Here is a 26,201-nt window from a genome sequence, read left to right on the forward strand (position 1 = left end):
CCTGGATTTGAATGCAAACAGTATTTGAATGCAAACAATATCTAACACCCAGTCAGAATTAAATACATTTTGATTCTTTCCACTTTGCCCTTTTTCTAATAAGGCAACAGTAGGAGAATGTAAATATACCTCTTCAAGCATTCTCCTGAGGAATAATATTCTCATCACAACCTCAGCAGGAGGAAACTTATCAGCTGCACTGGTGGCTAAGTGTCTCCGATGCAGATTTAAAGCTACAGGAGCAAATTTCAAGAGTTTGGAGATATTTGGGTAGGCTTAGTCACCCAGTAGAAACTCACCTTGGGGACAGGGGGATTGCCCCATAGCTGGAAGACTGCTTCATGAGTGGAGGGGAGAAGGCAGATGGAATAGAAAAGTGATCACTAAGAAAATGATGGCTGGAGGAACCAGTTGGGATGGGAAGATGCATGCTGAAAGTAGATAATGGACCAAACATGATGACCTCTCAGTGTCTGTGTTGCAAGCCATAATGCCCAAAAGTAGAGAGAGAGTATGGGGAATATTGTCTGCCATAGAGGCAGGGGGAGGGTGGGAAAGAGGGGGGGTACCTGGGATATTTGTGGTGGGGAATGTACACTGGTGAAGGGATGGGTGTTTGGTCATTGTGAGATTGTAACCCAAGCATGAAAGCTTGTAACTATCTCACAGTGATTCAATAAAATTTTTAAAAATTTTAAAAAAATAAAAGAAAGAAACTCACCTTGGGGAAAGCTCTATATGCGTTCTGTTCCTTGAGATGAGGGAGAGGATATAAGTTTGATCAAGATGGAGACCACTTACTATGCCTGAGTGAGATACTGATTTGTTTTGCTTTGTTTGGGAGCCATACATAGTGGTACTCAAGGCTTACTCCTGGTTCTGTATGTAGGAATCATTCCTGGAGGGGTTCAGGCAAACATATGGCATGCTGGGGATCAAACCCCAGTCGGCCATGTGCCAAGCCAGCTCTCTACCCACTGAGCTATCTCCCTAGCCCCTTTAGTTCCTAAATTTTTAGAAACTCTCTGTGGAAAGTCTCTTTGCTTTATTAATGACTAACCTGTAATCTGCCCTTCAGGCTTTTTCAGGAAGAACAAAAGCTTAAAAAATAGGTTTGTGGGATTAACTTTAGTTACTGCTTTCAGAGCTATGCACATTCCAGCAAATGACTCAAGAACTATGCGTTATCTACCTAGGACATTCTATAATAAAATTCTTTAAATTCAATTTAATAACTTTCACTTATAATTAAAATTTAGATGGGATCCATGTATTGGAAAAAAACCAAGTTTTAAAAACTCTAGCATATTTCACTTTCAATACAATTTAAACTTAACCATAAAAGATGCCAGTTTAAATATATTATCTTCTAACTAAATACACTAAAAAAATCTTGTATTTATACAGTCAAGATCAATCTAACAAAGTCCACATACTTGAAGTATCATTAGATTACCAAAGCCTTTTGAGAGCTGGGGGAGTGTCTATAAGATTACCTGCCACCCCATATTATAAAGGCTGGCCTCTTGAATATTTTATATATTTGAAGTTGTGAATGATAAGCAAGTCCTGTGGAGTCAATTATTGATACAACTTTACTTACATACGGCAATTTGAGTAGTTCCTAATGATTAAGGTAAATCCCAATTTGAAACTGCTTCCTAGTGACATAAAGACAGTGTTAAATAAATAAAACTTCAAGGGTCAGAGATGAGCAGGTAGGGCACTTACCTTGCATGCCGCAGACCCAGGTTTGATCCCCCACATCTCATACTGTCCCCTGAGCACTGCCAGGAGAGATCCCTGAGAGACCACTAAATAAGCTCTGAGCACTGACAGGTGTGGTCCCCAAACAAAAATGAAACAAATAAAAAAGGAAACTTCAAGAAATACTGCATGAGAGCAACACAGAATTAAGAGTAGTTCTATCTTAAGTACACTTCTCACTGATTAGAAAGATAAGCAAGATTTTCTAAGTATCTTCCTATGTTCTACATTCCAATTAATTATAAATTATGCATACTTTAATAATAAGAGAATTTATATTTATTGGCCATCTTTTTGTAACTATAGTGCAGTGAGTAGGGCATTTGCCTTGCACACGGCTGACCGGGGTTTGATTCCTCCACCCCTCTCAGAGAGCCCGGCAAGCTATCGAGAGTATCTCACCCGCATGGCAGAGCCTAGCAAGCTACCCATGGCGTATTCGATATGACAAAAATAGGAACAACAAGTCTCACAATGGAGACATTACTGGTGCCTGCTTAAGCAAATCGATGAGCAACGGGATGACAGTGACAGTGACTGGTCATCTGGTATGATCTAAGCTATAATTCTATAAGTGCTTAACTATAGCAGTTTTATAAGGTGATTGTTAAAATTTGAATTGATAAGAAAGTTGACATCAAAGAGGTCATAAAGTCAATGAATCACAAAACAGTAATTTGAAGTCCAGTTCACCTCACTTCAAAACTTGGTCTCTGAAACGAGTTCCATACATATACTTGCATAATGATATAGTATGTGCTATCATATTGCTTCAGGTGAAGGAGCTAGGCTGGCCTTGGTAATGTCTATTGGGAAAAGCAGCTTCAGCCCAAAGTCACGAAGGCCTGAGACAAGAGACCCACCTCAGGAACCAAGAAAGCATTTGTGAGGCAGAATTCCAGGCCTGAAAAGACCCAGCATGGGTGGATCCTGAAAGGTGCCAGGAATGCATGAACAAAGACTTCGATAATAACTCAAGAAGGGCCCATCAGAAGTTCTATGCTTTGCCCCAGGAAGAGTCCCATTAGTTGCCACCTGTGTAAAGAACTCAGGACAAAGACAGATATGGAAAATATCTGTGCATAACTTTCTTCCAAGAGCCTCTTTCCACTCCGGAAAAGCTTGCGTCCTCTCAGGAGCATGTGTCATTCTCTTGCTCTCTTCTTATTTCCCAAATAAACTTGTTTTACTTGACGTTCATCTACTCCTGAAGTTCTTTTCTTAAGGGAAGATGATAGTCCTGGAAGGTCCGGGTAGGGCTTACTATTGACTTCCTTTTCCTCCAAAGAGCAATTCCTCGCTCCACCCTGAGTTCTATGGTTTCCCAAGAAATTGGTGACAGGCTTCGTTTCCTTTGTCAGGCAGAACAAGTGGAACCCAGGTGCAGTGTATGACCTCCTTGTGGAGCTGGTGAGACATAAGATCTGTACTGTGCAGGTGCTAAGAGTAGACACTCATCAAACGTAGATCTCCCCAGGCACTTCTATGGGTGACCCAGTTGGGTAGACAGGGAACGTGCAGACACCCTTCTCGAGACTTCCACCTCTTTGCTCTTCACTTCACGTAAGCCACTGGGGAACCCCCCATCCTTTTAGAACCACTTCTCCCATTGGCAACATTACATATCTAACACCACTAAAGGGGACTGTTCTGCATAATGAGATACTTAATATAATTGAATCCTCCTGCCAATGATGATTTGTTTGTTATTTAATCTGATTTCAAGTGTGAAACCAGGTGTTATATTTGAAAAGTCATTTGTTAATAATATTTTGAGTGGGAAACTAAAAGATTGAGCTAGAATTAATGCACTAAATCTTATTAAATTTTATTTAACAGTTGAGATTTCTGGATACAATTTTAGTTAAGGAATTTATGACAGAGCGGGGAGAAGAGTGGGGTTATGTTCTCAGAAGTAGAGAACTTAACTTGCTTTAGTTTAATCCCGAGAATCATAGAAAAAGGAGAAGAATTGGTTTGTAAAAACAGAACTAGTCAGTTCAGTCATAAGCTGATGAAATAATGAGCTAGTTTACACTTTCAGGAGTAAAAATATGAGTTCCTAGGTTAATAAATAATTTGCTTCTAAAATTCCCAAATATAACAAATGTGAAAGAAAAGGAGTGGTGGTGGTGTGGCAAACCAAAACATTAAAACCAAAGGCGAAGGCATGAAAAAAAATTTTTTTTAATGCTGATCCTTAAGTCTTCATTTATCTGCATTAAGCATGGTTTATTTCCTCAGTCATCTTCTGACGATTTTAGCATTAGGTATCACAAATTATCATAAACTATGTAGTTCTGTTGAAATTAGGTATAAAACTTGATTTTATGAATTCTCCCCTTCCAAAAAAATAAAAAAAAAAACTAGAGGCTGAAAACACAAACTAGGCAAAGTAGGGTTTCATCTTCGACAATTTCCCCCATTAATATCACTGCACATCTTTTCATTATCAAGCAAAAAAGAAAAGGATTATTAGACTTTATAAAAAATGTGGAGCATTTCAACCAATACATTCTAGTGCTTTCTCCTTTCTCTCTTAGTTTACCCTCTGTTTTATGTTTACTTTTAGTAACAACTAACCTCTGTACCAATTTGCTCTTCCGCTTGTTACTAATTGTATTCTAATTGACACATCCTAAAATTTTAAAAGAATATAACAAAATTTCCTGAAGACTATGAGACTAACTGACATGAAAAGGCTTATAATAAGGGCTATATTAATAAATGGAGGCAAATATGTCTGTTAATTTTCATATACTCACAGTGTCAAACATGACATCTCACTCATTTGGCTGAAGGGGGAATATTATTATAATTTAATACACGTCACATGTATCCGAGAATACATACATGGCATTTACATCTTTACAATGATCCCATACCTATTTCACCATTTCAGTTTTGCCTAAGAGTAAGCATCTAGCAAAGAGCAGCACAAATTCCATGTTTGTCTGATTCCCAAGTGCACCAAGTACTCTGTATAGTCTTTAAAAAAATGTCATATTTCCTGGGGTTGTTTATCACCTCTCTAGTTCTAGCTTGCCTCAAGAGAGAAAAGGCTGCAGCTCACAAAAGCTCTAATTCACAAGGAGCATAATAGCCAATTGGAATGCCTCATCTATGGTCAATCACTCAGTGCATAATTAGCATGTAATTAAGAGGTGAAAATTAAGGCACATGCAGAACCAGTCTTTGTTAATAGTAATAATGCTTTGGGGATTGAGTCTCCACTTCCTTTTTCATTACTGCTGCAGGAAAATAGTAAATAAAGGCAGCGGGTATGATGGTGATATGAAGGGGATAGAAGAGTATTAAAGGAAAAATAAACTGTGGATATGTTTGTTGCTGTAATGCCCTTCCAGGCAGCCATTTTCAACAATGCCCTTCTTTCTATTATAAATAATATTCATGATACTTTTATGATCTTATACTATTAGCAGATGAAGAACTTTAGAAGTGTAGTCTCTGCTTTAAACATTCTCAGAGGTGTCTGGGATTATTTGGGGAGTCTGGGGTCTCCAGTGGAGTTCAGGCAAATACTTAGAACAGCACAGTGGGCCTGATAGTGCCCATACCTCACTCCAGCCTTTGAGCTGTCTCCCTGACTTCAGAGAATTTATGTTTGGTTAGAAAATCTTACCTTCACATCAATCAAAACTACATTTTTGTAAGTGTTTTTTGAAATTACCCTGTAAGCATGCCTGAGAGGACTCTGACAAATATACATCCAAGGCTAGTTCTTTGGATACTAGGAAGGCTTTCATAGTTTCTTAGCATCTATTGCATGAGAGACTCATCTATGCACATTCCTGAAAGACTAATATTATTCTAATGTCACTAAATATATGCACACAACTTTTATCCTTTTTGCATAAATGTTCAGCTTTAAAAAAATACAAAATAAGTAAGTTTAACCTTTAAAAAATCATCATTTACTGACATATGGCCTACTTATATTAAAATAATCTGTTTCACTTATCTTGATACCGGAGAAATAAGTAAAAATGCTCCTACCTGGAAGTCATTACACCTGTATATTCACTTCAGGGACTGTTCCAGATTGCAAAGTCACTCCTTATCTACCCAAGCCGATATAATGAAAAACAGCCATTCTCCAACTTTCTTAGATTTAAGAGACATTTGGTGCATTGTGTAAAATTCTCAGGTAAATATTGAAAGGACCACAAAGTCCTATAACTTTTTGTGATATATGTATTTTTTGCTTTTGTTGCTACTGGTGGTGGTGTTGTTGTTGTTGTTGTTGTTGGTGGTGGTGGTGGTGGTATGTGTGTGTGTGTGTGTGTGTGTGTGTGTGTGTATGTGCATTGCCACACCTTTCTGTACTCGGCACTTACTCTTGGCTCTTGGCTCTGTGTTCAGGGATCACTTTGGTAATGTCTTGGGGGTAGGGGAACAGATGAGGTCATGATCTAAACTGGGTCAGCTGCCTACAATACAAATGACTTAGTCTCTGCATTCTCTCTGGCCTCCTTTATAATATAATTTTATGTAATTCGACTTCCTCATTGGCCTTAATATTATCTCCTCAGAATTTTCAACTACCCCTACTAACAAATATGACTTCTAAGAACTTACAAATCAGTGGTTCTAATGAAAAAATTTACAGACTGATATAATTTACAGTTATACCACTGCTTAGTGGCAAGACTGAACTGGAACCTTCTAAAAATTATTTTTCCAGTATTTTTTTTCAGGATGAATATTACTGTTATCTTAAGGTTAACTATTTAGGTATTTAGACATTTAATATCAACCATAAGTATTAAGCAGAAAGTCTCAAAGTAGGTTTCAAGTGACTTTTCACTTGAAGCTTAAACTGTAAGAAGAAATAGTTGACAAGGGTAGTATATTTATATAGTGATTGCAAATTGACAATTCTTGAACCTTTGTTAGTGAATTTGGAATTTGTAAATATGACTAACATTTTTGTTATACTGGATTTTATAAGGTAGAAAATTTATTAATCATTTTTTTCCAGGATAAAGAGGAGTGTTCACTAGTGTGAAATTGTATTCAAGACCACTCTGAACTTTCCATTAAGTTGAAACTTTATTAATGTTAACTAGAATGGCAAAATATGGGGGAAATGTTGGATTATAGTTCTAAGCATTTTAGGTTTAACTTTTGTTTTTCCTTGCTCCTCCTGCAGGGAGTTTAGGTTTATTGATTAATACCCATCACAGTGTTCCCAAGGCACACCCAATTCCACAGGCACTCCTAATCCTCTGTGTTTATCTTTAACTTCACATTCGTGCTTTTCTTCCCCTATCTGCTAATAAGTTATATCTCTAAATCAGGCCCTGTGACTTGTAGAGTCAAATTCTCCTCAGGGCTCTGGATTTTGTACATGTAAGTGAAAATATTGCTTTTCTCTTTCCCTTATGTCCTTCGCATAGTTAATTTTAGAGCAATCTCCTTTTTATATAGGCACAGGAAGATAGTCAATGCTATCCTTTTCTAACATGGGAGTTAATTGATTTTGAATAATATTTACTCCTGAGCATTGATCATAGTCATGTCATATTTACTGATTTAAGCCTCAGTTGCTCTTACTTCCTAATGCCCTCAAAAGGAGGATCCTCGTGATGGACCTGGGTGGACCCAGGGCAAGCCACAAGCTATCCTGGAATCAAAAAGGAACAGGTTAAGCACCATAAGTATAATAAGTTGAGAGCACGGTCACAGAACAAACTCTGTAATGACCTAAAAAGAAATTACTAAGTAAGGATCCTGCTGGGGTTAGGAAAGAATAATCTGGCCTGAGGACTGTAGTCTAGGATATATAGCAAGACGTCCCCAGGATGAGGCACCCTTTAAGCTTAATATATCTCTTACTCTGTCCATACAAAATGACGAGAAAGATTAAGACTGTTAAATGGATTACTAGCTAAGGAAAGGAGAAAGCAATATGCCCTTAGATGGGATTCCGCCCATGGGTGGATCTCCTAGCAGGAATCTAGAGTGCTGAGCACCCAGATGAGATTTTATCCTTGAGTTAATTGCCTGAAAGAACTTCCCCTGAAGGAAGGGCTTTAGATCTGCTCATTGTTATGATAATGTTCAACCACACCTATGTGTAATTGCTACCCCCACCCTTCATGATTTCTCCATAACTAATGATGTGAGATGTGAATTAACAGTCACTGATTACCAACCAGTCTGTGATCCCGTTTCTTCATTTGTCTCTCACTGTCTGGCCTATCTGGGGAGGTAGTTCTCTGCCACTGAACACACCCACACTTGAACTCACAGGGGGAAAGTTCTAAATTTTCAATACTGAAACACTCTTATCACTCTTATCGAGAGGTCATGTTGCTTGATATGAATAGAAGAATATAATTTGCAGCTGTTTTTCTGATGATAAAATGTAAGAGTGTTTTGGGTTTGAGAGATAGTATAGCAAGTAGAGTGCTTACCTCACACACAGCCAACGTGAGTTAGATCCCTAGCACCATATATGGTCCCCCAAATCCTGAGCTCAAAGCCAGGAGTAAACCCTGATGACAACCAGGTATGGTTCCAAAAGCCAACAAACAGACAACTCTCCTAAAATAAAACTTTTTTAAAAACTACAATGAGATTATTTAAAGACACATCAAGTTCTAGCTAGTTCTGGAAACATTCATTCTTTCATTAAATTGTATAGGAGAGGTTACTTACTTTTGGTCTCACCATTCATTTCTTGAAGTTCACTGTTAATTCCAACATCTATGGAATTCATTATTTTGTCAATCTGTGAGAAAAAATTAACATATAGATGGATAATGACAGTCACTTACAATGCATTTTAAAGTAAAATTGAAATTCCTACAGAATATTCTTGATATTTCTACCACTAAAATCCTAAAATTAAGGTATTAACCAAGATTTCTGGGGCTGGAGCTATAGTATAGCAGACTGGACCGTTGTCTTACATGTGACTAACTTGTGTTTGATTCCTGACATTCCATACATCTCTTGAGCCCCATGAGGAGTGATCTCTGAACAGAGAACCAAAGTAAGTTCTGAGCACTGCCATGTGTGCCTCTATTCAAAAAGAGAGAAAAAAAAAAGATTACCCATGATTTCTTAAAGAGAAGCAGATAGCGTTCAAAAATTACTTTAATAAATGTTATGTTTCACTTTCTTAAATTTTCAAAGTTATCTTTTTTTCCCTTTGTAGTTGCTAAAAGAAACTTTAAACTTGATGGGTCATCAGGGGCTGGAGCCATAGCACAGCGGGTAGGGCGTTTGTCTTGCACGCAGCCGACCCAAGTTCGATTCCCAGCATCCCATATGGTCCCCTGAGCACTGCCAGGGGCAATTCCTGAGTGCAGAGCCAGGAGTAATCCCTGAGCATCGCTGGGTGTGACCCAAAAAGAAAAAAAAACTTGATGGGTCATCAAATAAGGAATTCAGTATTTTTAATATCAAAAGGGGGTGAGGTGGCAGACAGGTAATACAGAGGTTAAGGAGTTCGCCTTGCATACTAACAATCCCAGTTTGATCCCTAGGACTGCATATGATTCCCTGAACACTGCCAGAAGTTTTCCATGAGCACAAAGCCAGGAGTAAGTCCTCAGCACTTCTGGGTGTGGCCCAGAAACTAAAGAAGCAAGAGAAGAGATAGGACTGAGGATACGATCATGTGAGTATGTCTCTTCTCTGGCATTCTCTCTTCTCGAATTAAAGGCTAGATTTTCATTAATTGGATGGTTATAAGTCCTTACTAAACTGCTTGACTAGTCATAAGCTCATCCATCATCATAAGAAGTGAGGCATAGATAAAATTAATCCTAAGAGATAAACTACTTGTTAATTACTCCAAAAGGATTTCAAATCTTACTCCAAAAAAGGATTTCAAATGTTAATCAAAGAGCTAATAAACATACGAAATGGCAGATGCAAATAAACTACCAGTCTACTAGTATAAAACCTTTAGAAAATATAACTATTTTAATGACTGGAAAGAAATTTGTTAAATAACTAGTTTAATCATTTATTATTTAATCCCATTCCTCTTCATCATAGCAGTTTGAGTAAAACTGCTTTTAGGAAGGACAATGAGCATTACTGAGATACACTATTTTATTAATCCTGGAGCAGATACAGAGAAATCAAGTGGTTTTCCCAAACAGTTCAATTCAGGCTGTCATTGCCAATCATTCTTAGAATACTATAGTGACCTACTGGGCTTCAAATTTAATTTGACTGGCACAGCCTTTTGAGAAACAAACTATGACATACTAAAATAAAATGTCAGGGTAGCATGAAGTTTATTCTTTGGATAAATTCAAGAAAAAAGGCAAGAAACTTTATTATTTTATGAGATAGTCCTTTTTAAAGTCAAATTCTGGTCATTCAAAATCTTAAAATGGTAACTTCTCTGAGTCACTCTATGAAATTAAAGACTTTGTCTGTAAGTAGAATTGAAATTGATAATACTTGGCCCCTCACATATTTCTCCCTCTCTAATGTCTCTCTGATAGTTGTAAAAGGGAACTATTTAGTAATTTGTTTTTGCTGTATAGTACTTAGAAAAGATTCAGTGCTACCCACTTTACCACTAAGGTTAACACTACATGGAACTCCTGAAAAAATATAAGGTCGCTTAAAGATGGGAGATGTTGAACAGAACTTAGCAAGAACCAAAATGACACAGAACAGAATAAAAATTGTTCTCAATTTGTCAGCTGCAGTGCTTGATAGAACATAATGTGAACATTCTCTTGAACCTCACAGCTAGCTATTACTTCTGCTTGATATCAATTTCTATGGAAACAATAGATTTCCGTCCATGAGTGGAACTGTGCTTATTTTGTACTCACTGAGAGATTATCATGTATTGCCCCTAGAGCCTTTTCCTTCCACTTGGAGTTCTATGTAGGTTATTGTTGTTTTTGTTTGTCCTTGAAAGACTTAAAAATCTGAAAATCCTGACCAAACCTCCATGCATTAAAGTGCTATATAACGAAAAGCAAGAAGAGCACACTTACTTCTTCCCATTCAGAAGTGAAAGATGGTGTTCTTTCAGAATTCCCTTTAGAATTATGTTCAACAGTTGAAGATTCACTCCAGTTAACTCTTGATGCTTTCTCATTTGAAGGGTAGGCAATGAGATGAGAATCTGATTTGGAGACATTTTTTGATAAATGCTTATCAATTAGAGCCTTGGGTAGTGACCTTATTCTTCCAAGGGTACAGGCTCTCTCCACAAATCCCCCCGGGTTCATCCATTGATCCCCATCACGGGACCCACTCCTACTTGTTCTGGAGCCAACAATGGTATGGTTTTCAAGTTGGCTGCTTTTTTTGTGAAAAATTGTTCTACTGACAACTTTGGGTTTAATTTTCTTTACCAGAGGTTCTGAATTATTTTCTATTGGAGACTGCTTGAAAGGTAAAGGGCTGTTTGCCAAGCTGATTTCATCATGTCCTTCTCCATGTTCTTCTCTTTTGCCGTAGAGATGAAATGGATTTTCTGGGGATTCACAGGCTGGAGAGGACCCATGCAGAAGGCCTGCAAATTGCCCTGGATCATATTCTTTGGGGGGATCATTGTCTTCTTGTTGAGAAATATCATCTGCAAAAGAGAAAAAAGGGGATTAAAAAAAAACTGGCTGACAAAAGACTCATGAATCTCTGACGCTTTCTCATTTGAAGGGTAGGCAATGTCTTGTTCAAGGAGTGTGCAGCATTCAGGCATTTGATTTATTATCACACAGAGATTTCCTTACTTTTGAAAACACCCACAGCCTTGTATATAGAATAAAGTGAATTTGAGTGTGTGCACATGCACAAGCAAGCAGGTAAATGATCTAGCTCTTTCTGATATACTGTAGAATGCCTTTCAAACCCACGATCTGCGTATGAAGTCACTGCATGCCCTTGTCCCTTATTCCCAGAACATAGCTTTTAGAGTGGAAGCAAAACGAAATTTCTTAAAATGTGACACTCATGCTCAAACTTTTGCAATAAATAAATCTTAGTGTTCTAAGACGTCAGGCAAATATACCAAGACAATGTATAATGACCTCTCTCCATCATCCTACCAGAAAATAAATTTGAAACGAAAATCTTGAAAAGAGATACATTATAACTTATTTAAGGTTAATGATCTCAACAGTCATACTTTAAATATAAAATTATAACTCCTACCTATTATAAAATTTAGACAAAAAGAATTTGTTCATACTTAATATAGGCAAATGATTTAACCCATAATGCCATAAAAAGGGAGACACTTTTATAAAAACCTAACATTGAGCTATTAACACAAATTTATATTTTCTTTTCTTCTTTAAAATGACATTAATTTTTCACTGCCAGGTCTTTTAAAATGTAAAGCAGAAATACAAAAATGGAATGATAATTTTGTTGCTTTATATTTTTTAAAAGGGAATTCAAATTTTCTCTGAGACACAAAATATACCACGCTTTGTTACCATTTAATTTGTCTTATAAAAATATACTGTTGAAAAATCTGGCTAACTAACTTTAGGAAAGTAACTCAGTGAAGTTTTTTGGCTGGTCATTGTAATTTCTCTAAAATTTGAAAAAGTAAAGCACTAAACAACACAATAATCTCACTCTTGTGAAAAAGTCACACATAGTATGATACATTTGCTGATTCAAGTTATGCAGGTATTCATTTTTAATATAAAACTCCAAGCATTAGTTCTTATAAACTAACGTTTAATAGACACCTGCTGTGCATATGCTGCCTGAACCTGTGTGCTGCTTGCACCTGCATGACTGAGCACATGTGGTGCCTGAGCACATGTGTCGCCTGCATCTCCCCTCTTGAGATGTGTACTTTTATGCTTTCCTATCTCAATGCTGGGATGTATGCAGGGGCTCTCTCCACCCTTGGAGAAACCCTCGTTCTCTCTTGAGCACGTTACTCTGTCTTACTGTCCACTCTCCCACTTATCTCTTCCTCCTTCCCTCCGAAAACCTCCAAATAAAATCTGTTTACTTAAAAAAAATAGACACATGCTATTAACTAAGCATTGAATTAAGGGCTACATTTATATAATCTCATTTTACCTTTATTATAATCTTGTGAAATTATTAATAAGAATCATGTTTTTGATGAGGATATGGTTCGAATATTGGGCTCACATTTTGAAACAAGTTGGCAACCACCTGAAGGGTTTAAGAATGAGCAAAATGGAAAAAAAAAAAGAATGAGCAAAATGGCTTCTTAAGCTTCTTTCATTTGTAAATTTTTCTGGAATTTGGGAAAAGTGATTAAAAGCTTGTTTTTTCTGCTCCTTTGAGCTTAATCTATATAAAAGGAAATAAAGTCTGACATTCTAATTTGCTTTCTCTTTTTCTCTTTCTAGGTTGATCAATACCCCCATCTACAATATAAGCCAGTTGATACAGGATGACAGTAATGGAGAAATAATGTAGAGGGAAGGAGGAATTCTGATGTGAGGAAATTTTGATTCTTAACTTGAAAGTTTCCGAAGAAGGTAATGAATTTCATTTGAAAATTAAGACAGTGTGTTGTAGAAAGAAGATTATGTAAATCTCAGTAAAGAAGTTTCTTATCATGTTTAAAATAATAAGGCCTCTCAGGGCATCACACTATTCTAAGTTTTCTATGAATCTCCTCTGTGGTTTGATAAAAATATTTATAATCACAACCCCAAAGTGCTTTATATTTTCTGAGTCCTCAGTCACATGCAACCACTTTCCCTAGTTAAAATAATTTATTAGGTGGTAAGTTCACCGTTTCATTCATATTTTTTTTTTTTTTTTTTTGCTTTTTGGGTCACACCTGGCAATGCACAGGGGTTACTCCTGGCTCTGCACTCAGGAATTACCCCTGGCCATGCTCAGGGGACCATATGGGATGCTGGGATTTGAACCCGGGTCGGCCGCGTGCAAGGCAAACGCCCTACCCGCTGTGCTATCTCTCCAGCCCCTCATTCATATTTTTTAGCATGATGATAGTTGATAAAATTTTTCTTAGGAGTTATGAAAAAGTTGCTTATTTCAATGGTCAAACTATAATAAAATAAACTCAAATAAAAGAAAATAAGAAATTAACTATGAAACCTTACTAATGCCTGTGTGGACTGAGGGAAACTTTGGCCCAATTCACAATAGTTAACTGTAGTGATACTCCAACTGCATCCATTTATTCCATCGGAGTCTGGAGGTGGCTCTACTACGCTATGCACATGCTATGCAGCAGTCTCAAGTTTTAGTTTTCATTATCTTTCATGTACAATGAAGCAAACAGAGGAAGAGACCTCTGCAATTGAAAAGACAGAGCTGCTATGCTCAGAGATTCAGGATGAGAGAGCAAGCCATGTCTCTGGGAAGGTGAGCTGTGAGACATGGGGGAGACACAGGGGCCAGTCAGCTGGTAGAGAGGAGGGAAGGTGGGAAGGAGCTCTTATTACTGTTTCTGTGGGAAGGAATGGTAGCAGCAAGGTGGTTAGTCTGAATCATTTCTGCAGACTTTAGTATGTAAGAACTCTTCCTTGTCCTGTATAATTACAGCAGATGGCCAGTGGCCAGAATGTAAGAGACTAATTAGAAAAAATAATAATAACAACAACAACAACCCCGAGTTGCTTTGTTTCCATATGAAATATGTGCTTGATAGCTCTCCAAGAACAGCCTAGCCCTGGAGGGGCAGTTCTCTAAGGTCTGTGAGGTCTAAAGATGTCAAAGCAACTACAACAACAAGAAACCACAATCAAAGACTTATTAATACTCCAGCCACCTTTGTCACTTCACATTATAGCCAGCTAACTCTAAGACATGTGCCCCAAGATTTCTGGAACTAATCTCATCCAGGCCAATCTATCAGCTGACCACAGATGTTAAGAGCAAATTTAGCCCAAAGGAGATGGAACAAACTGGAAGAAAACCCCCCACCATAAAAGCTAACTACATGGCTGTGTTTTTAATCCATGAAGTCTGGAGATTGTAATAGTTAATTAGCCAGTACCCACATTTGAAAGAATTAATAAAGCCTTAAAATAAATTTTGACAATATTTGCATTTTTCATCTATATCTGATACTAATAATAGTATATATCTATAAGTATATAACTGCAATATGTTTATAATAATGAAACTATATAATAATATAGTCTACTTGAAGGCAAATGAAATAATACAAATATATAAGTAAAACGGTCCAGAAAGCAGCCTGGAGCGTGGCGGCAGTTGGGTCAGACTTCTTCGTTAAGACCCTGAATGAACGGTTTGGGGCTCTTCCTGTTCCTGGAACAAGCAGACGCCATAGGGCTACACTAGCATGCGACAAGAACGAATGGAGACTGACACTCACTCAAACGAATCGATGAACAAAGGGATGACAATTGATATGAGTGGTATAAGTAAAGCATAATAATGTACAGAATATCGAACATATTAAATGCATGTTCCTTCTATAACAAGAAATTGTAGAGAACATATTTACTAAAAATTGTAAGTCCAGTTATTGTATGTGCACTCAATAGTTTGTTACTTTGAAATGGTAATCATATGTGATTTACTTCTTTGTCTCAACATGCATATTTTAAAAAGTATACTTTGGAATGAATGCTTTGCACTTCATCACTATTTCTTTAGATAAAACAGAAAATCTACATAGTTTAAACTATTTCATCAACCTGTCTTATTAAATTTCACACTTCTTTCTTGTTGAGTATTTCATACCAAAGTACAGAACCAAATATGTGTGGATTCCAATCTGATAGTTATTCAAAGTATCATTAGCATTTCAAAGAAATGCCAGAATAAATAGCAATAGTCAGTTCAACCTTTTCTTTATCCATCAATGCCCCTAGTACTTATTACCCTCCAAAAAAAGAATCATAATAAAACTTAAAATTTATCACTGTCACTGTCATCCTGTTGCTCATCGATTTGTTTGAGTGGACACCAGTAATGTCTCCATTGTGAGACTTGTTACTGTTTTTGGCATATCAAATATGCCACGGGGAGCTTGCAAGGCTCTGCCATGCAGGCAAGATACTCTTGGTAGCCTGCCGGGCTCTCTGAGAGGGGCGGAGGAATTGAATGAGGGTCTTCCATATGCATGGCAAATGCCCTACCTGCTGGGTTATATTGAGGTAAAAACAAATAATAATTGAAGGCAAGTGGCCAAATTGATAGAGGGTGTGATGTTGGAACATTGTATGTATGAGACCCTGCCAGTAACAATATCACAGGGTTTCCAAAACTATTTTTTTAAAAAAATCAGTTGATAAAACAAACGCTTTTTTCTGCCGTTAAAATTTATAAGTTCTGTTTATGGGGTCATTATATAAGTCTCCAGGAAAAAAAGTCTTTATTTTCAAGGAAGCCAGTGTTGGTATTATCGATAGTAGAATAAAATTAGTAGAATATTCAAATGCCTCATGTAGCCCAGGTATTGCCCTAAGTGTCAGCAACACCCAGGGACATCTTACCCTCAGGGTGCTTACAATCCAGTGAAGGATCAATAACAAGCCAGTATAAAATAGCACAGTTTCTGATGATAAGGATTTTTAGCTTTTTGGTTTTGTTTTTTGCTTTTTGGGTCACACCTGGTGATGCACAGGGGTTACTCCTGGCTCTGCACTCAGGAATTACTCCTGGCGGTGCTCAGGGGACCATATGGGATGCTGGGAATCGAACCCGGGTCAGCCGCATGCAAGGCAAACACCCTACCCACTGTGCTATCGCTCCAACCCCAGCTTTTTTTTTTCTTGGGGTAGCTGTGGGTTGCACACCCAGCAGAACTTTCGGGTTATCCCACATGAAAAGCCGGTGCTCAGCCCCTTGAGCCCCTCAAGGTCTCTTTCTCTCTAAGCACCTAATGATCCTACAAACAAAAAGTCACAAAGTGGTGTAAAGGGGATATAACTGAATGACACGCACACACACACACACACACACACACACACACACACACACAGAGTTTTATTTGAAGGCTAGCAGGATTTGGGGCACAAGAACTATCGCTATAGCAAGTGTGAGACCAAAAAGAGTCAATGATGTTCTTTGGAACCAATGGTAGGAAAAAAAGCTAATTCTTAGCTCAAAGATCCTCAAGCAGGACGATGTCTCTCCTTTCCAGGGTGACAGTCTAGGCTCTTAGTGCTATTCTGGACTTGAGCTAATTAAATAAGTTCATCTCACACTAGAGAGGGCAATTGGTTTGACTCATGTCAACCAACTGCATTGTTATCTCCTTCTGAAATATCCTCACAGAAATACCTACAATAATGTTTGACTAAAACATCTGGAAACTCTCTGGCTGTCATGAAGATCTACAAAACTAACCATAATAGCTGGGGAGAATGATTAGGTAAGAGGTCAGAGACAAATTTAGGTTAAGGCTGTTATACTCAGATTTATACTATTAAAATATCACCTGATATTTTTAATGAGAACCAAAAAATGATATGGGATTTTTTAAAGGCATGTATTTCTTAAGTCTCCTCATTTAAAAATGTGCATGGGATTAGGAAAGAATAAAATCATTATGTAATTACAAAATTAAAACTACTGGCACTATCTTAAATAAATATAGGTAACAAAGAAACACCATGATCTTAACAAGTAATACATACGATCAAATTATGTGATTTAAGCTGAATACATAACTGGATTAATAGTTGTACAGCTGTTATTAGTAGAGACAAAAGAAAATTTGATGGAACTCACAATGCATGGGATCCAGAAATTTGTTTAAGGCAATTCAAATAAAAAGAGAAGGTCTAGTATTGAACGGGCTGCTAAGCAAAAAAAATGACTCCTGCAAAAGACAGTTGGAAGTACCAAAAGTCCTGGAAACTGTCAGGTATATCCACTAAAGACGTACTTCTCATCAAACATAGGAAACAACAATGGATTGCAAGAAAAAAAAGTAGAAATTGATGTTTAACAGATAATGCAAACAAACTTGATATTAATCCAGAGAATTTGGTAATTGCAACCCCAATCCTAATCCTGACCCACATGTAATACACATGTTACTTAACTCTGCTCAATGAGAGGCTCTGAAAAGTTGACATCCCAGTATCAGTAAGTAATGTCTACAGTTTGACTTCCGAATATATTATCTGCTGAAATAATAAAGACCTATTGAGGAATTACTGAAATCAGGGACCAGTGTAGAGGAAGTTCAAGATGAGCCTAGGACACTGTGCCAGAAAGAAAGCGAATGATCAAAAATTGGCAAGATATGTCAAGGGGCCAGAGAATTCAATCTGAATGCTGCCCACTGAAAGGTCTGAATGCACTTTGCTCTTTTCTAACAATTTTAGGACTAACTTGCTTATGCAGTGAAGGGCATATAGGGGAAAGGAATAACAAGGCCTCAGGGCTAGAAAGGGAATACAGAAGATAGGATGTTTATCTTATATGTGCCTGACCTGTGTTCAATGCCTGAAACCCCATATTGTTCTCCAAGTCCTACCAGGAGTGAACCCCAGGTAGAGCCAGGTATGGCCCCAAAACAAATGAAAAAGATGAATGACTAGCTCTATTGCATATAATTTTCACCTACTCATATTTTAGATTATTTTATAAAACTTTGATAATTTGCTTAATTTAGAAAATGGTGGGTAACAGTTAGACCACACCTGGAATGCTCAGGGGCTATCCCTGACTCTGTGCTCAGCGGTCACTCCTGGTGGTGCTTGGGGACCCATCATATGCGGTGCTGGGGATAAAACTGGTGTTTTACCCCTATACTATTGAAGTAGGCGGGTAAACAGGGAAGAGCCCCCCATGGCAAAGTATTAAATACTTCCATAGGGAAGTATTAAAACCAACAGTCTTGAGGCTGCGAAAAGCCCACCTTTCAGACACAGGAATGAAGTCCTAATAAGACTTCACCAGGTGCCAAGAGACCCAGGGAAGGCTGCACTGCCCCCCAGAGAAGCCCCAGCAGGATCAAAGGCCAAGGAAAGGAATTTAAAAGAAGACCATCAACCACTCCCAACTCTACTCCCTTGGCAATGGACTCTTACCTAGGTAGAAGCCCCACATGGGGCAGCTAGGAGAAACCTTCTTCGAACAAAGGAGGTGCATCCATACACTGTGCAAGCCCATGTGCTGCTTGTGCCCACATAGCTGCGCACATGTGTTACCCTAGCACATGTGTCATCCTTGTCTTCGCCCTTGGGATGTATACTAGGGGCTCTCTTCACCTTTAGAGCAGCCCATATCCTGTGTTGAATTTGTTACTCACTCTTCCTTTGCTCTCCGTTATTCCCCTTCCAAAAAACCTCCAAAAAAAAAAATCTGTTTTTCCTTCACTGCTGTCTCCTCCTGAAAACCTTTTTTGCTAGATAAGACAAAGACCTGGGTAAGGCCTAGGACTTGCTCTCCATTCCTGCAAAGAGCAATTCTTCACTATAGCCTGAGTCTGCAGCTCACGAGAAATCGGGTGGTGGGGATTAACTCTCATGCAGAGCAGGTCAAGTGAATGTCAGGTGTGACTTGACAGTCACCTGGTGGACCCAGGCAGGGGCTCATCCACAGATGTTTTATTTCTCGTCTTCCCAGACAGTCCCAAGGTGGCAGAGGCTGATCGGGAGAGTCTCACATAAGCCACCCGTGGAAGCTTACCGACTTCACTATCTCTCCAGCTCTTATTTTTAGCATTTTTTTATTATAGTTTTTCACATGTCTTGGGCTTTCTTGCATTAACGTTAAGCACACATTTTCATTTCTTTTTCTTGAAACCTACCATCATGGTTTAAATGAGGATTGCCCACTGAATAAAATGGGAAAACATGAGCCCATAAAATACCTGTGCTTGATCAATCTAAAAGTTTATTTAGAAGTGGAAAACTTAAATCACTTTCAATTGCTGCTCGACAAAATGCTTATTAATTGCAGAGAGAAAAAAGAGTAATTCTATCATGAAGAAATCTGGAAGGTATTACCAGAATCGAATAAGACAGCAGTGTCACTAACAAAGAAAATTCATGACCCAACTGAAAAAAGAAAATGGAAAAGAAACAATAGAACCACTTTTGCACTTTTCTGACAATGATGCAAACTTAAATATACTCATTCAAATATCAGCTGTAGATCAATTTGTGAAAATTGCTACTACAAAATAACTACGCTATAATCTTAAAAAAATCAAAGCAATAGATATTAAAGTTAGAGGAATTCTTTTAGATCAAAGGGAAACTAAAGAACATAATTAAATATAATATAGCACTGCACTGTAGCACTGTTGTCCCGTTGTTCATCGATTTGCTCGACTGGGCACCAGTAACATCTCCATTGTGAGACTTGTTACTGTCTTTGGCATATAGAATACGCCACAGGGAGCTTTCCAGGCTCTGCCAAAATATAATATACAATCTTGGATTTTATTATTTAAGTACAAAATTTATTGTTGGAAAAAGTAGCGGAACTTGACTGGACTCTGAGTAATAGATGATTGTAATATATAAATGCTAATTTCCTGATTTGGTTCCATTGTGTTTATGTAAGAACACACTGGGTTCTTAGAAAATGAGCACTGCAGTAATACTTCTCAAAGTATAATCCCACTTCTCAAAAGTGTAACCCAAAGAGGTACCTAGGATCATTTCTGTGAGGTTAAGCCATTTTCAGACTAATCCTAAGATATTATTTGCCATTTTTACTCTCATTATATACAACAAAATTGTTCAGAAGCATATGATGTATCTTTCCACAGGGAAATATGTGATGTCTCTTTACTTCTCATTTCAGAAACTGGTATTCTCACTTTTTTTTCACACCCATTGAATGAATAGTTAGGATGCTAGATCTAGAATAAATGCAAATGCCATGTACTCTATTGCATCATAATGTAATATGGTTGAAGAAGGAGAAAAAAATTGAGAACAGCAATCATAAAGAGAATATTTCTAAATTTCCCCTATTTAATAGTAATATTTGCATTTAGCATTTTTCCAACTACAGTTTGCACGAGGAGCCTTTGTTCATAGATAACAGTGCTTAAGAGCTACTTCTAACTTGGTACTCAGGGGTAACTCCCGGTAGTGGTCAGGGGACCATTTACAGTTCCGAAGATCAAACAAGGGTCAGTCACAGGCAAAGCAAGTACATAATTCCTTACGATCTCTCTGGTCTCCAAACTACAATTTTATAAAGTCAATGGAAATAAATTTTGGAAATTCCCACATGAATGAGGATTAAGTACCAATCAAGCTAACAACCAGTATATTAAAAAAGAAATAAAATAAATATTTAAAAAATATTCCAAATAAAAATGGAATCACAAAAATAAAATGTGTGTGATGCCAATAAACCAGTTTTATAAGGGAGTTTGTAGTCATAAATCCCTGTACTAGAGAAAAAGAGAAAAATCTTAAATGAATAAATTAACTTTAACACTGTAAAAAAATAAGAAGATAGGAAGAAATAAAGAAAATAAAGATCAGATTAAAAAAATTAAGAGGCCAAAAAGATAATATAAAATATCAATGACACTAAGAGCTGGCTGAATTTGTTTGTTTGTTTTTGTTTTGGGTCTATCTACCCTTGGCATTAATAAGGGCAAACTCTTGGCTCTGTGCTCAGGGGGTCACTCCTGGTAATGTTCAGAAGACTCTATGTTTTTTTCCTTTTATTGAATCGCCATGAGATAGTTACAGGTTTTCATGTTTGGGTTACAATCTCACAATGATCAAACACCCATCCCTCCATCAGTGCACATTCCCCACCACCAATATCCCCGGTATACCCCCCCTTTCCCACCCTCCCCTGCCTCCATGGCAGACAATATTCCCCATACTCTCTCTCTACTTTTGGGCATCATGACTTGCAACACAGACACTGAGAGGCCATCATGTTTGGTCCATTATCTATTTTCGGCACACATCTCCCTTCTGACTGATTCTTCCAGCCACCACTTTTTAAAAAAATTTTAAAATTTTATTGAATCACCGTGAGATAGTTACAAGCTTTCATGTTTGGGTTACAATCTCACAATGATCAAACACCCATCCCTCCATTAGTGCACATTCCCCACCACCAATATCCCTGGTATACACCCCCTTTCCCACCCTCCCCTGCCTCCATGGCAGACAATATTCCCCATACTGTCTCTACTTTTGGGCATTATAGTCCCGATTGATTCCTTCAGCCATCATTTTCTTAGTGATTCCTTCTCTATTCCATCTGCCTTCTCCCCTCCGCTCATGAAGCAGTCTTATAGCTATGGGGCAATCCCCCTGGACAATGTATCTACCGTCCTTGGGTGTCAGCCTCATGTGATGCTACCCTCCACTCCACAAATGAGTGCAGTCATGTTCAGGAGACTCTTACCTGGTGCTGCTCAGGAGAGTCAGGGTAGAATCAAGGTTGGAATTGTGCAAGGCAAGTATCTTATCCCCCACACTATGTCCCCTGACCCTAAGAATTGAATTTTGTAAAATTAAGCAAAATATGTAAACATTCCACTATGTATATCATTGAAAGAAAGAAAGAACACTTAATTAAAAAAAAGCAAGAGAGACAGAAACAGAGAGAGAAAGAAATGTACATTACAACTGATGGCATACACTTATCAAGGATCATAAGAAATTACAATGAACAATTAAGCAATAAATTTGGCAACCTAGAACAAATAGACATATTCTTACAAAGACATATTCTTCCAAGACTGAATCATGAGGAGGCAGAAGATCTGAATAAGGACCAAGTACTAATGAATCAGTAAATAAAGAAGTTCCCAACAAAGAAAATCCCAGTAGCAGGTAATCACTATTCCTTCTATGAAACAATTAAATAATTAAAACAAATACTTGTCACATTTAAAAAAATAGAATAGGAAGGTACACTTGTGAATTCATTTTACAGGGGAAGAATGACCAATAGTGGCCACTAAGCAAATTAAATAATACATTAAACAATACATTAAAAGGGTCATATACTACTATTAACTGGGATTTAACTTAGAGATATGAGAATTACTTATCTACAAATCAATGTTATATACCACATCAATAAAATAATTAAATGATATGATTATCTTAACTGGCAAAGAAAAAGCAGCTGGTAAAGTTCACCACTCATTCATGATAAAAACACTTGGCAAAGTAGGTATAGAGGGAGCTATGTCAACATAAAAAAGGACATTTATGACCTTTACGTTGTGGTCATGTATATCCAGAGCAAACATCATATTGCACTATCACTGTCACTGTCATCCCGTTGCTCATCTATTTGCTCAAGCGGGTACCAGTAATGTCTCCATTGTGAGACTTGTTGTTACTGTTTTTGGCATATTGAATAGGCCATGGGCAGCTTGCCAGGTTCTGCCGTGTGGGCGAGATACTCTCGGTAGCTTGCCGAGCTCTCCTTTAGCAATGGAAAATTGAAACTTTTCCTATAAAATGAGGAAAAAGACAGAATAAAGAGGCCCAGTTTCATGATTTTATAAGAATACTGGATGTTCTATCTAGAATAGTAAGGCAAAATAAAGAAGGAGAAGACAGGAGAAGGCAGGCAGAAAGCAATCTCTACTTGCAGATTATACAAAGAAATCTCTAAAGACAGTACAAAAAAGATATAATTGAGTCAGAAAAGATTCAATACACAAAACATGAAAATTCTTATTAAGAAAAATAATCCCTTGTAATAGCAACATTTAATCTGAAAGACCTACAAAATAAAACCTATCAAACATTGATGAAAGAAATTGAAAATGATATAAATAAAATAAAGATATTCCATAATCATGTACTTGAAAAATGAACTATTTAAATGTCCATATTTCCCAAAGCCATCTATAATACCTATCAGTGACACTGTACCCTGAAATATAAAAACAATTCCAAAGTGCTTATAGAATTTCAACAGACCCTGAATAGACAAAATGATACTGAGAAAGAAAGCTATATGAATTAATGTTTTTTAATTTCAAATAATATCTTAAATTTATAGCAATCAAAACAACATAGTAGGTCTAGGGACCATATGTCTCACATGTGGGAGGCCATGGGTTCAATATTTGGCATGGATAAGAAAAAATATAAAAAACACTCCAGTATAATATTGATTTATTTTAATAAAAACAGACACAGATTAATGAAACAGAAAAGAGAACTCAGAAATGTACTAATGCAAATATGATCAGCAGTTTATAACAAAGGAGCCAAGGAAGAATAATTTCTATAATAAATTACCCTAAAAAACTAGAGTCACATGCAAAAGCATAAAACTAGACTATCACTAACATAAACAAAAAGTTAACTCATAATAGACTAAAGGCATGAAAATAAAATCTGAAACCATAGAATTAGAAGAAAACATAGTAGGTAAGCTCTATGACATCAGTCTTGGCAGTGTTCATTTAGATTTGACACCAATCATGTTATTTTTGCAAACAAAGCAAAAATGATCAAGTGAAAGATCAAACAAAGTTTCTATAAAAATAGAGACAATAACTACCAAAATGAAGACAGGGGTGGGGGCATAGAGCCTCACATGTACTGGACCTGGGTTTGATCCCTGGGTATCCTGAGGTCTCCTGAGCCTCAGGTGTGACCTTAAGGGCCCCAGTATGGGGTGACTTGGTGGTCCCTGGCACCTCAAGAATTGAGCAGTACAGCATCTTCTGGTTTTACCACTGAACTGCCAGCCTGGATGATCTAAGACTTCCAGGAGTTGTCCTATAGCCCCCTGAGTCATTTTAAAAGACCCTATTCTTTACCAACAATAAAAAAGCAAACTATAGAATCATCATCATCATCATCATAATCATCCTGTTGATCATCGATTTTCTTGAGCAGTCTCAGTAACGTCTCTCCATTCATCCTAGCCCTGAGATTTTAGAAGCCTCTCTTTGCTCATCCTTCCCAATGGTGCTGTATTGGAAGCTCTTTCAGGGCCAGGGGAATGAGATCCATCATTGTTACTGGTTTTGGTATATGAATACACCATGGGGAGTTTGCCAGGCTTTTCCATGTGGGCAGGAAACTTTCAGTAGCTTGTCAGGTTCTCTGAGAGAGAGAGAACTAGGTTATAGGATGTTCCAGGAGCTTGGTTTGAAAGCCTCTGGATGTTGGCCGTTGATGGGGATTACATGGCACTGGGGGCAGTTTCTGGGTGTGACTGCCTAGCTACTGGAAAATGGGGGTTCTGGGCGGAAGAGGCCCAGTCCTGATCCGAGCAAGCTTGGAGATCTTAGCCCGGGGTCCCACACACCTGGGTTCCTCTGCCGGTTCCTTCATTTTTTAAAACTATAGAATATTAGAAAAATATTAAAACCACATAAGCATAAGGGATTAATATCTGAACTATAAAGAAGTCACAATTCACAAATAAAAAATAAGCAATTCCATTTTAAAATGGCCAGAGGAGGTGCTGGGGTCATAGTATAGTGAGTAGAAGGTTTGCCTTGCATGCAGCTGACCTGGGCCCAGTTTCCATCATCCTATATTGTCCCCTAAGCTCTCCAGGAGTGATCTCTGAGCACAAAGCCAGGAATACGGCCTGAGCACCGCCGAATGTGGCCCAAAAATAAAATAATGAAAGTAAAAATTTAGAAAAAAGAGGAATTAAATCTATATTTTTTTCTAAAGGCATACAAATGGTCAACAGGCACAAAGAAAGGTGCTCAGCATCAGAACAAATCTAACATTACCAATGAACCAAAGTATAGTGTTCAATAGTAGTGCTATTTATTGAATTTTGCTCTCAAAGCAACACTGAAGCCTTTGTCTGCTGACATACTCGCTCAGAGAGCAAAAGTTGGTAGAGCAGGCAATATCCTAAAGGCCTTGTGCTACTCAAAATACTAAATTAGCTCTGCTGCAAAAAGATAGCTCAGAGTATTTAATCTGTTCTAAAAAGTTCACTTAACAAAATGCAGTTTATTAGGACTCTAAAGAGTTTTGATTTTGTTTGTTGTCTCCTAAGCAGCACTAGGAGGACCCAAGGACACTCCCAGTGATGCTTAGCTGGATTTCTAGGCCTGATCATTTGCTGTTTTGGCCTTGAGACGTGATGCTTCTTGCGACCAGCGGTATTGGGACACTCCCAGTGGTGCTTGAGAGGCCATGCAGTGCCAGGCATGTAATGAGAGGTCTCATGTAAGCATTCAATGCTTGTGATTTATTGCCCCTGCTCAGCATCCCAAGTTTTGGTGTAAGACTTTCAGTAATTTGAACCCTACCAGGTAGCATTAATGTAAACTATCTTGCCATTTATGTTGGTATTTTATAACATATAATGTCATATATGTATCAAGAAATTAACCTGAAAATTATATAAATGAAGAATGAGCTTCCTGTAATTATGGACTGAATCTAATTTAAAAATAAGATCCTCCTAAAATGTTTGTGGTAAACTAAATAATGAATCAAGGAGTTTCATAGTTTCTTGAGGTTTAGGTGAGGTTGGGCCATATCCAGCAATGCCCAAGGGCTGCTTCTTAAAAGGATTCCAACTAC

At 37.6% G+C, this 26,201-nt stretch overlaps 1 protein-coding gene across 11 annotated transcripts in view; it reads right to left on the reverse strand.

The window, feature by feature from the left end:
* ANKS1B (ankyrin repeat and sterile alpha motif domain containing 1B) overlaps nt 1-26,201 on the reverse strand; it is a 1,196,591-nt gene that overhangs the window by 517,474 nt on the left and 652,916 nt on the right. For all 11 annotated transcript variants that reach the window (XM_055118593.1, XM_055118592.1, XM_055118591.1 and 8 more), the window contains exons 13-14: nt 10,767-11,353; nt 8,452-8,524 (exon numbers count right to left, since the gene is read on the reverse strand). In XM_055118593.1, the coding sequence (XP_054974568.1) occupies nt 8,452-8,524; nt 10,767-11,353 (660 nt within the window). The remainder of the gene's footprint in view (nt 1-8,451; nt 8,525-10,766; nt 11,354-26,201) is intronic.

Source organism: Sorex araneus, chromosome 10 (assembly GCF_027595985.1).
Source record: "Sorex araneus isolate mSorAra2 chromosome 10, mSorAra2.pri, whole genome shotgun sequence".
In the NCBI taxonomy this organism is placed as follows: domain Eukaryota; kingdom Metazoa; phylum Chordata; class Mammalia; order Eulipotyphla; family Soricidae; genus Sorex; species Sorex araneus.